At 40.9% G+C, this 12,808-nt stretch overlaps 1 protein-coding gene across 1 annotated transcript in view; it reads right to left on the bottom strand.

Annotated features, from left to right (window-relative positions):
• The window catches only part of maptb (microtubule-associated protein tau b), a 29,967-nt gene that overhangs the window by 4,936 nt on the left and 12,223 nt on the right, over positions 1-12,808 (bottom strand). The window contains exons 2-10 of the mRNA XM_058404894.1: positions 11,639-11,809; positions 9,917-10,033; positions 7,269-7,292; positions 4,642-5,943; positions 3,501-3,532; positions 1,692-1,883; positions 1,374-1,428; positions 563-816; positions 218-310 (exon numbers count right to left, since the gene is read on the bottom strand). Coding sequence (XP_058260877.1) covers positions 218-310; positions 563-816; positions 1,374-1,428; positions 1,692-1,883; positions 3,501-3,532; positions 4,642-5,943; positions 7,269-7,292; positions 9,917-10,033; positions 11,639-11,792 — 2,223 coding nt within the window. The 5' untranslated portion in view covers positions 11,793-11,809. The remainder of the gene's footprint in view (positions 1-217; positions 311-562; positions 817-1,373; positions 1,429-1,691; positions 1,884-3,500; positions 3,533-4,641; positions 5,944-7,268; positions 7,293-9,916; positions 10,034-11,638; positions 11,810-12,808) is intronic.

The raw sequence follows: 12,808 nt of genomic DNA, 5'->3' as shown, positions 1-12,808 counted from the left end.
TCTGGAGCTGCACCTAGACTTCAGAACAGGAAAAAGTCCAGCTTCTTATTAAGAACAGTCACCCAGAGAGGCAGAGGAAATGCAAGACAGCATTAAGCCTACAGCCAGAGGACTGTTTGTGGAGCTGCTGCTCTAAGGATGGAGTCTGAAGCACACATCCGAGGCACCTTGGCCTGCTGTGTAAACACATTACAAAGGAGGGAGCTTGGTTACTCACATTGCCACCTCCTGGAGTGTACTTGATGTTGGCTTTGGAGCCACACTTTGCCTGCACGTTGGTCAGATCCATCTTCTTGTCGAGGATTTGCACCTAAGAAGTAAAGTGAGAAGATTGACAAAGGCCTAGCTGAGGGATTTCCTGGCCTGGGATGAGCATGTGGCTGGTTCCCAGACACATAGGTGTGGAACGGGGCTGCATTCAGGGATGTAAATGGTAGAATTCACTACCATTTCATAACTACAGGGCGCATTCAGACATTTCCTCTGCCACTCTTTTCCAGGTGCACAGAACAGCGTTTTTTATTCAGACCTCGAGTTAAACATCTGCTCTCGTTGAACTTACCTTTCCACCTCCAGGCTGGTGTTTGATGTTCTCAGTGGAACCGATCTTGGATTTGACGCTCTTCAGGTCAGGCATTGGTGCGACAGGAGCAATGGGGGCACGAGATCTGAGAGATCCAGGTGATTTGGGTGGAGTGCGCACCACGGCTATCTTCTTCACCTGCTGCCCAGGTGTGCTGCAGCGACTGGCCGGAGATTTCGGGGTGGCAGGGCTGCTGCAGCCGCTGCGATCAGGAGTCTTAGGGGGTTCGGCTGCTGGAGAGCCATGAAAATGCAAGTAATTATGCAAAAAAAAGTATGTCATATGCCTTAATATATAATGGATAATGCAATTATGATTATTTTGAAACTTATTATGAAACATAAACCCAATCTCAAAAGTCAAAGTCAAAGTCAAAGAAGCTTTATATGGTTGAAGTGACAATAAAGCTTCTTTGACTTTGACTTTTGAGATTGGGTTTATGTTTACTAGATTGCTTATCCCCTGTTTGGAGTTCCTTTCACTTTATTGTCGTTTAGGCCTGGTCTCAAACAAAACATATAGGGCGAAAATATGTAATCACAATGAACAGCAATTTGTCCATAAACTCACCTGATTACGTTATAGCTAGATACACACACTACAAATCTAACAGACCTCCACACTTGCACAATTTCTTACCATTTTATTGGGGATTTTCTTTTTTTTCTCTGTGCAGCACAGTAGCAATATAACAGAAACTGGGTGGGGTCTATATTTATTCTTCGCTAGAGGAAATCAAGTGAAAACTGAAACTTTCAAGAGGACCTAGGGTAAAAAAAATGCAACTCACCAGGGATTTTGGTGCCGATACCCTGAGGTTTAGTCTTCGTCCTAGCATCACCGGGCTATATATAAAATAAAAATAATAGTAGAATTAGCATGTGGTATGAGTAATGGCTAGAATTTGTTTAGTATTTTTGGAAATTATTACAAACAATATTGATAAATTTCCACACCAGCCCATCTGAGGTTTCCAGCTTACTTGATATAACATTCTTTAAATAAGCTCTTGGGAAATCATGAACAGCGTCAATGTGCCAATTAAATCTCCATACAGAGCAGAGAGGTGGACAGGGCAGTGGAAGGTCACAGGGTTGTGATTACTCACTGTGGCGTTGGGCTCCTTGGCTCCTACAGTGTGTACTTTAGAGTTTAGAGAAGCAGCTCTGGCTGAGGCACAGACTGGGACAGATTGAGAAGCAGAGGTGGAGGTATGTTTGGTTGGGGGCACTGGGATTGATGAAGCTCGTTTACTGGTGGAGGTGAGTCTAGTTTTGCCTGGTTTGGATGTGGAAGGGCTCTTTTTTGTGTCATTGAGAATGAGAGGGAACACAAAAGAAAGTGTTAAAATAATGTGAGTAGAACATAACATAATGAGAGAACATAAAGTTATAAATTAGACAATGAGAAAATTATATAAAGTAAAATTAAGACTAAAACCAAAAACAAGGGACAACAGAAGTTACAAATGGTTAATGTGCAAAGAATAAATGGTTATAAAGAAATAAATATCTCTCATTCTCAAAGCTTAACATTTCACCTTTTACCTCACATGTTTTAGGGTCTCATGGGCTAACACATGACCATCATCCCTCCCTCAGCACGGTGAGCTGCTGACACTTGTTTAATGCTCTTTTTGTGCTTTTATTTAAGCTTTGCCATGCACCCTTGTTTTAGTTCTAGTCCTTGTTCCAGTCCTGCTTTGTTCAGCTGTTCAGTGTCACATCCTTGCTCAATTAATCTATTTACAGCAATCAGGCATAACCTTATGACCACCTTCCTAATATTGCGTTGGTCCCCCTTTTGCTTCCAAAACAGCCTTGACCCGTTGAGGCATGGACTCCATTAGAAGGTGTGCTGTGGTATCTGGCACCAAGATGTTAGCAGCAGATCCTTTAAATCCCGTAAGTTACGGGACTTATTGGATACTTACAGGACTTAAAGGATACTTTTGATAGATACTGACCACTGCAGACCGGAAACTCTCCACAAGAGCTGCAGTTTTGGAGATGCTCTGATCCAGTCGTCTATCCGCCATCACAATTTGGGCCTTTGTCAAACTCGCTCGAATCCTTACACTTGTCCATTTTTCCTGCTTCTAACACATCAACTTTGAGGACAAAATGTTCACTTGCTGCCTAATATATCCCACCCACTAACAGGTGCCATGATGAGGAGATCATCAGTCTTATTCACTTCACCTCTCACTGCTCACAATGTTATACCTGATCGGTGTATACCCTGTTGTGTTTTAGTATCTTTGTGAAAGTATATTGAATGCATTGTGTGTCTTATTTCTTGTTCCATATCTATTCTGTAGTTGTGCCATCGCTGTTGATTATGGATTGTCCTTATTTGACACTAGGACTGCTAGAGATGCTGACTATGATTCTTGGATTTGCCTGAATAAATCCCATTTCACCCACTGCGCCTAAACTCATTCACCAGCATGTTACATTATGAGTCTGGGTTGAGGTCAATGTTCCAAGTACAGGTTTGAGCCCCAAAGAATGTTTTGAGTAAACCAGAATAGAGCTAGATATTACAGCTGTAGTGGAAAACTGATACTTTTCTACAGGCAATCTGGATTACTTGAGTTACAAGCCGATCAATAAGAGGTGTGAAATCTGTCGGAAATTATAAGCTACGGGTTTTAGTAGGAAGTCGAAATAGATGAAAGGACTGCACTACAACTTGAGCTGTGATTCTGAGAAGTTCCTGTTCTGTGGATTTCCTCCAGGATGTGATGTCATTTGAATTTTGATGCCAACCTCAAAATTAAATATTTAATGGGCTAATGATTTTTTTAAATGTGAAATTGTAATATAATACAGTACTCTAAACAGTACCTGTTAATGTGAAACCTAGATCAATTAATGCATTTAAACACAACATACACAAACCACCTGCACTGTACCTTTTTATCAGCAGCTGCTGCTCCGGACTTGGCTGTTTATAGAGAGAATGTGCAGATTAATAAGTCCAAGTTCATGTTATCAACACCGTGTTTAAATTAAAGCTCATGTTTTAGAAAAAGGATGAAGAATGACCTGAACTCTGCACGGCCAAACTAATTACAAAGTGCGTTTAGGTTAAGAAATGTATTTATTGATATTCTTTAAACCCTGGCTGATGAGCTGGAAATGAAAATTAACTGCAATGAAACTTAAATGAAAATTTACTTTGGGAAAGTTACAATAAAAACTTCTCTCTCGTTCTTAAAGGTGCTGTCTGTTATTTCCAGACCAATTACAATTACATAATTTCATAGAATCCACAGAAAAATTGAGATTCACAATATATTTATGCAATGGATCTGCCTACTTTCTTCTTTTCAGACTTTCAGGACCAGAAATGAGTTCCATAAGGTAACTTATAAAATATATGTAGTTTCATCTTAATAGAGGTTGTAGAAATATTTACAAATGTTATGTAAAAACATCCTCAGGGTTCAAGGTTCAGAAAAACCGCTTGCTAGTCTATATTTTGAACCTAGCCTGTCATAGCTGCGCTTATTTAGCAGTAATGTAAATCCGAACGATCCCAAATTCATACAGTTCAGATAAGTCGATAAATAACTGGCATCTGTGAAATTGTGAACAATTATTTGGGAATAAAACTCAACTTAGACAAGATAATGTGTCTTTATGTGTGTTGAGGGAAGGATGTGACCGCCATAATACATGAAAGATTTGTCAGTGATGTACCACAGTCAACAATCATGCACAGGTGACGTGCAAACAGGAGGGTACGGTGAAAACAGTGCCAGCAACACAAATAAGGCTCAGAGTTAGTCACAGACACCAACTACAGTCACGGAAGGGAAGGAAAGACAGATCACAAAGATTCACAAAGAGAGAGAGAGAGAGAGAGATATTTAGTGGCTACAAGCAGTCCGTTTCTTCAACCGAACACTCGTTTTGACTGGTGGTGTACGTTTATCAGAAAGGGCGCTGCTTAGCATAGCTTAGCTTAGCTACTTGACAATAAAAAGGAAGATCTGTGGAAGAAAGAAAGAAGGTTTATAGGGGGGTTGAGGAAAGGAAGGAAAAACAGACCTTTGGATGGGGCGCTTGTTTTTCGCACCGGCGCGGCGTCTTTTGAGGGGACTTTCTCGAGTTTTGGGGTGGATTTGGGGGCAGGGGTTGCAGTGGCCGCAGTAATGGGCTTCTTTGCTTTTTTAATGGCAGCATCTTTAACAGGTACTGTTTTCCTTGGTGCTGCTTTAATTGGTTCTGGTGGACTTGGTTCAACAGCATCGACTTCAACTTCAGCAACAGCTGCTGCTGTTTCTTCATCCACTTCAACTTCAGCAACAGCTGCTGCTGTTTCTTCATCCACTTCAACTTCAGCAACAGCTGCTGCTGTTTCTTCATCCACTTCAACTTCAGCAACAGCTGCTGCTGTTTCTTCTGGTTGGGCAACAGGCTCAGCGCTTTGTGCGGCTTCAACAGTAGCAATGAGATCTTCGTCACTTGTCTCCAGGTACTTCTCTGGTTTGTTCTCTTCAGAAACCTCAGGTTTGGTGTCTACTGCTGACTCCATCTTGGGTACTATCACCTCCTGCTGAGCTGTAGGAATACTGATCACTTCTAGGTCCTGTTCTTCCACTGGTTCATACTCTTGGGCTTCGTTCTGGTGGTCAGTGAGCGGTGACTCCTGGGTTTGATCAGGAGCAGTACTGGGAGAGAAAGGGGAACCAGGGTCAGCCCTGCAGGAGTCAGGACTTTTGCTCTCTGGAGGAGTTTTGTCAGAGCCATTTTCCCAGCGGTCAGGGGTTCCCTGCTGAACAAGCTCGGACTCTGTATAGTCAAATGACAGGCCTCGTTTCTTTGCTTCATCTGGAGTCATCTGGGGCTGGCATATCGTTTCACAGGGCTTAATGACATAGCTTTCATCTTTCTGTGGTGACACATCTGAGACAACAGTGCTGTGGACTGGAGGAACTACGTCTGGTTCATCTTTTTCTTCTTCTTCCTCTACATCTCTTTCTTGCTCCATCTGAATTTCAGGTGTGGCAGGACTCTCAACTAACTCTTCCTCATAATCAGATCTTAAAACTTTACTCTCGTCCTCTTTACCTTGCTTCTCTTCCTCTTTCTCATCTTGTAAACCACTGGGACTGTGTTTTCCAACCATCTCCTCCGAAGGACTCGTCTTCACCTGGCTGTCAAAGCTCAGCACCGCAGACCCTAAACCATCAGCCGGAGCAGCTTGTGGTGCTTGTGGGGACATGGGTGACTGCTGTGGGCTAACAGACCGAGCCATGTCCCCATTCAAACGCTCCTCTTCCCTGTCCATAGACGCCGCGCTGCTTCTACCACTGTGTGGTGGAGAGAGCCCCTCCGGTGTTAAAGCATCTAATGAGCAGGAGGTAGAGCGATAGGAACAGCCACAGACAACACTGCGGGATTAGCAACACACCAAGACGGAAAACAAAGGTACCAAGAAACCAAGGATTCGAAGTCATACCAACCAGATAAAACGACTCAAATATAAAACAAAAAAGAAAAATATTCTTGCCAATAAAACAGTAAGGACACAATTCAACATTCATTTCTTAGGAACTTAAAACATTTTTGAGCTGTGGGCACTTTTATAATAAGCAATGTTTGCTAATTTTTGGCATGACTTAAAGCACCAGTAGGGAATAGCTGTAACAGCTTCAAGGCTTCAACGTTAAAGAAATACTGCAGTTTAAAATACTAGGTTACGCTGGGCAAAAGTACGATGTCATTAGATATATGCAATGTCTAACATATTATCAGAGCTAATCCATGACAAATAATGATATCACTCATTTTGGAAATGGATAAAGAGCTGTAGAAGGCAAATTTTTAAATAGCTTGTGAAACACAGGCCAATATTAAACGATATTATATAAATATTTACACGGAATTATCCTAAAAATAACAAAAACTAACCACATCTTACCAAAAATATTCTGAAATTTCTAATGAATCTAGTGGTGATGGAATCCGTCCTATTCCTGATTGGGACTTTAAGTGCAAATAGCAAATGCAAGACTGCAGCATGGACAGCAAGAGAACAAAGGAAACACTAAAGTGGCGGAAATGTGGTTTAATGGCTTATAAAAGTACCTCACAACTCGTTAAACACAGAATAACTTCCAAACCAAAACAATAAGTCAAAAACACAACAGAGAAAACAAAAGCAAAGCCAACATGAACGATACACCCACAGAGACCCAGCAGCATCTCTGTCACTTGCACCATGTGAACAGCTTTGTGGGAACATGACTTGAGATGGTGATGAATTGTCCGTTTGCAAATAGGCTTTGGTGCAGGAGAAACGTTGTGTTTTTATTGTCAGACAGCTTGGTGCAGAACGGATGGGTTTTCATCCTGTTCAAAGTCTGACGTTATGCTGCATTTTTACAGTCCATATTTACAGGAAGAATCTTTAAGTACGTAACTAAACACGCCAATGAAATTGATTTTCTTAGAATCAACATCTGTACCTTTTAAGGCCTGCCAATCGTAGCCCAGTGAATAGAGATCTAACAGAGAGCTAATACTGAATTGCAGAGTGTATGTGGTAGCAGTTGTGATGGAGTAGCTGAGAATGAATGCTAGTGAGAGACTGAAGTATGTGTCATATAGACATCTGTTTCCTTCAAAGCTAACTACTGAAGATGGAAAATGAGGCTGTAAGCCCAGCATACCTTCACCTGCTGTCCTTGGTGCAGCTATCCGTCAGGTCATGGAAATGACACATGGGGAAAAAGAGAGACAGGAAAGAAAGAGTAAAACAATCCAGAAGTGAAACTGAGTTCAGATTTACAGGTTGATTAGTTACAATAGTTACAGTGCTGCAGAATTCTTGCTTCTGATTGGACAGCAGTTTCAGGTAACACAGGTAAATCTACATCCTTTTTATCTAATCCTTTTCTATAGTAACAGCTTATACAGGCACTGGTATGTCGATACTGCAAACAGATAAAAAATCATGTCAGGAGATGTTTGTTTAACATTTATGAGAGGAGTCTCCAGTGCCGGTGTTTTGTAGCACTCACAGGTACAGCAGGAGTTTTAAGTTTTACAGCACAGGATCGTTTCATTTCATTTTAAAATAATTTCCATTCCACTCAGATGTATACTCTGAGTGCTAAGTGCTATTAAGGTCACAGACCTGCTAGCATCAGCAACAAGCTCTGTAGCATTAAATATTTAAATCTTGCCTAATGGCACTCTAATTAGCTTCCAACAAAGCTCCAGCCATAGGACGTGAGAGGTCTAATGGTCTGGAGTCCATTATCTTTAACAGACTTGATTACTAGCCTTACCAAGATTGATGATATTGCTGTAGCAGAAGACACACTGAGTTTTCTACCACAGCAGGGCTTTTTCCCTTTGTATCATGACAGCAAGATTTAACTGTCATTGATCAAAGTGTCAGATGGTCACTCAACATGTATCACTAACCAGTAGCTCATGTGCTCCAGAGAGTCATTACTCTGACCCATTAGCCATTAAAGCCATTAAATTCACTTCTGGGAACTGACCAGGAAACCACTAGACAGTAACAGTATGGTTAACCTGTACAATCTGCTCATTTAACCAAGAATCATTTTCTTACCTCGAGGTACACAATGAGTTAATACACTAGATGTAGTTATATTTTTTTTTGCTGCTAACACATGAGGTAGATCAGAAGACATACAGAACGTTCACACCTTTCAACTGTAACTTCAGAATGATGGAATAAATCTGCATCCAAATTATAATCCTATAATCTCTCCCTCTCCATCCGCTTCTTCCTCTCCTACGTCTCTTTCCCTCCACCTCATCTTTTCTCTTTTCTCCCTCTCTTTCCCCCTCTCCTCCCTCTACATCCTATACTATCTTCCTCTCCATCCTCTTCTCCCTCTCCTTCCCTCCACCTCATCTTTTCTCTTTTCTCCCTCTCTTTCCCTCTCCATCCTCTTCTCTCTCTCCTCCCTCTCCATCCTATTCTCTCTTCCTCTCCATCATCTTCTTCCTCTCTTCCCTCTCTTTCCCTCCACCTCCTCTTTTCTCTTTCCTCCCTCTCCTCTCTATCCCTCTCCATCATCTTCTCCCTCTCCATCCTATTCTCTCTTCCTCTCCATCATCTCCTTCCTCTCATCCCTCTCTTTCCCTCCACTTCCTCTTTTCTCCCTCTCCTCTCTATCCCTCTCCATTATCTTCTCTCTCTCCCCGCCCTCTCCATACTATTCTCTTTTCCTCTCCATCATCTTCTTCCTCTCTTTCCCTCCACCTCCTCTTTTCTCTTTTCTCCCTCTCCTCTCTATCCCTCTCCATTATCTTCTCTCTCTCTCTCCTCCCTCTCCATCCTATTCTCTCTCTCTCTTCTTTCTCTCCTCCCTCTCTTTCCCTCCACCTCCTCTTTTCTCCCTCTTTTCCCTCTCCTTTCTCTTCTCCCTCTTCATTCTCTTCTTCCTTTCCTCCCTCTCCCTCCTCCTCTCTCTCTCCTCCCTACTTCTTTTTCTCATTTAAGTGTTAGAAAATATATTTACAGCTTTACCACTGCCTAGTGCTGACACTGGAAAATGTTAAATAATGAGCACATTTACATAAACCCATCATTTGCCTTGCAGCCTGAACTACTCTCCAACTACTGTCTGAGCAGCTGTTGTATGAAAATACATCTAATGACCAGAATCAAGAATTCAGCAGAACTGTAATAGAAGCAAAATTAGATTAAATACAAAGCTTGGAAAAAAAAAAGAGATTAATCTCATAATGACTAAGATTAAATAAAACACGCAATTTACACTTGAGATATAATTCTTTGCATTGAGCAAATTTAAATAAAAAAGCTTTACAGAAAACGCAACTGAAATGAATGCAACAAGAGCTTGCTAGAAAGGGCGGTGAGCAGGCCCAGAGGGATAACCTCTGTAATCACTGCGAGCAGCAGCGTGATCATCCCATTAAACACGAGAAAACTGGTTCACATATAATACTGCGACACAAAGTTGAGGGAAATGTCCTGAGTACTGTTTATCTGCATCCCATCGCTGATCAGAAAGCCTGGATGGACAAAGGAGACCAACTAGGAATACCATCTCTTTCATTTCACATTACCTTTTGCATCTTTACACCACCATCAGTGCTCTATACCCAATAGAAACAATAGCTGACCTATATTTAATTCATTTGTCCACCCTCCGGAAAGGGAAAAGCTGGGTTAACATGAACGTGAAGCCAAACTGAAAGCTGAAGCAGCGGGGTTAAAGATGTGTGCTGTGATGAAGCCAAGAAAAGAGAAGAGCTCGGGAAAGGAGGGAGGCAGCTGGATAAAGCGGTGATGTAATTCACAACGGCATACCAGACACCACATCCTCATGAGTGGAGGCAGCTTTAGGCTCTGTACCCTCGGTCACATCGTCTCGAGAGGTCGATTCAGGCTTTGACTCCTCTGTCTCCTCTGTGAGAGGATGCTCGTCTTGGAAAGTTGCAAATGAAAGGAAGCTCCAGTTACATTTACTCATTTGGAAACTAATTTTTTTTTTCCCAAAATGGCTGCTTACACTTTGTATTTAAGACAATAATGCTTGTTGCAGCACTTTCTGCACAGATTAAAAAAAAGAAACAGTTCTAGTTAGAATCAGTTAGCTAACTACCCTAGCTTGCTCTTTAGCTTAGATTTATCATCATTAGTGATGCAGGTGAAATAAAGATTTGTCTTGGTTGTAGCTTTGAAATAAGCAAATTTAGTGTGACCACTCGACTGGATGGCACAGTTAAAGTGAGAGCTGTAAAGTTTAGCTACATTGCAGTGAAAAATTGTAAAATAATAATAATAATAATAATAATGATAATTTATATTCACTGAATAGTAAGATTCATTTTTCACAGTCTCTTTCTGTTTGTTTTTACTCTCTTGTTCCCCAGCTTGTGAGCCGATTGGTCAGGACAGGGAAACCTTGAACATGTGATGGCTTTCACTCTGCACTCTGAATTCGAGCCGACCGCAGAACTGAGCAGTCGAGGCACTTTACAGTCACTCGCACATCATCCTATGGAAAATTTTAAAGAAAGCCTGATATTTCAGGCTTAACACTTTTCTTATCAAATATTTCAGTTTAAAACTTGAGAAGTGGTACAGGAGCACACTGTACTACCATTTTTTTTTGTTTGTTTTCACTTTCTTTTGACTTGTTACATCATTCAAGTGTCTCTTCTCTTTTTTCTTTCCTCATTTTTCCCTGTATTTCTCTCATAGCTTGTTTCTCACATTCACCATCTTTATCGGCAGGAAATAAATGAATCTACAGTTTGAGCATCACAGGAACCCAGATGTATTGCTGGGATTACAGTAAACACAACTGACATCATGGCATCAACAAAACGGCTTGATGAGCTGATGGTGTTGTTGACCTCTTGGAGAGCAGGTTTTAGTGGAGAACAGGTTTCTCTCGCCTTACATGCTGCCTGGGTTATCAACACAAAAAAACCAAACGCATGGCAGATGAAATATATTCATAAATCTTGGGAATTTTTCCCAGAACAGTTTGGCATATTTCATTTTAAAACAATTCCAAAATGTGCATGATGGATTTAAATTCCTTCTTTTCGACCAGACATTTCTGCTGTCTGAAGCTTCTTTATTTTAGATTCAGCAAAGTTACACAAAAAAAAATTAGATGACTGAGCTGAACACTTTTATGGGATGTACAAGGGGGAGCTTGGTCTCCTGATTTATGACAGTAATTTCACACGACCTGTCCTGCTGTCTCCATGTTTCCTGAGTATTATCTATAAAAAGGTGAATTATCTGTGTATGAGACGTAGCAAACTTTTATATATATATATATATATATATATATATATATATATATATATATATATATATATATATATATATATAAATGTCCATTACATTCACTTTTCCACTAAACTATGAAATATTAGGAATTATTTCTAAGATTGAAAAAAGATGAAACACTTTTTAAAGGAATCATGGGAATAGAATTCGCAAGGCTAAAGTGACATGAATAAAAGTGGTGTGTGTTAGCACTAGACGGGAAAGCTGTGTCCTCGTACTGACCTTTTCCTGGGCCGTCCCCAGGCCTCATGTGTGCCGCCGTCCCGTTCTTCATGTCCTCCTGAGGGCCGTCGTCGAGGGTCACGTCAGCCATGGCGGACACTACGCCCTCCCCAGAGCCGTATTCTCCAGAATTCATCATGTCCTGGTGCTCCATTTTGAGGTGGAATCAGCCTGTGAAGGATACAGGAGGAGAAAAACAGTGATGATTCTGTTAACCAAACATCTTCACCTTCAGTGTCTTAATTATTGATTCAGCATGTCCCATCATTAAGTTTCATCCTTTTATACCACAGACGTACGCTAAAGTTTGCTTCTTTGGTTTTGCACTGAAGCTATGAGGCTAATGTAGCTAACCAATAAAGCTGTAGCCACCAGTTCAGCATCAGAAGCTCACCTCAAAAGACGTCGCTGAGCTCAGTAACACTATTCGTACAAAAACATCTTATTGTTCCCAACAGCTCCTTCACCTGAAACTCACCACTGCACCTTCAATCTGTAGAAATGTGAAAGTCACGCCTTCTACCAAAGTGTTCGAATATTTTCTAATGATCACCAGCCATAATTAAGAAACAGAGCAGACTGAAAAAAGGGGAAGAAGTGAGTTTCCGGAGAGCTTCCTGTTTGAAACCTGCATGCAAGGGTTTAGTTTTTTTTTGCTCCAGTCAATTGGTAACGGATGTATTGACATAACAAGCACGTTTTTACTCTGTTTTAAGCAACCAGCACTTCTGCTTATTAACTGGAGCTGAATGTAATGCATGGAGATTTACTCCAGTGACTTCCTTAAAGGAAGCTACTCAAAAAAAAAAAAAAAGAACATTAAGCATGAACATATTCTGCTTGTGCATATGTGTGTGTGTGTGTGTGTACTGCACTACATAAGGAACTTCCTCTTTTCTATACACTAGTAGTAGCAGTTGCCTACAGATAGACGGACACACTCACTTACACACGTATGTAAATCAGTAAATATATAATATCTAATATTTTTACATAGGTATAATAAACACAGTATATCAAATAGCTATCTCAATGAAGAGATAGATAGATACACAGATGAATTGTGGTACATTCAGAAGCTGAAACACATTAAACACAAACAAAAAATCAATACAAGATCCATTCATCTCAGTTCCCAGAGACTACTACTGAATGGTGATGTATGTCGTC

This window comes from Hemibagrus wyckioides, linkage group LG12 (genome assembly GCF_019097595.1).
Source record: "Hemibagrus wyckioides isolate EC202008001 linkage group LG12, SWU_Hwy_1.0, whole genome shotgun sequence".
NCBI lineage: Eukaryota > Metazoa > Chordata > Actinopteri > Siluriformes > Bagridae > Hemibagrus > Hemibagrus wyckioides.
Note: the sequence above shows the minus strand (reverse complement) of the source record. Positions and strands in the feature narration are given on the sequence as shown.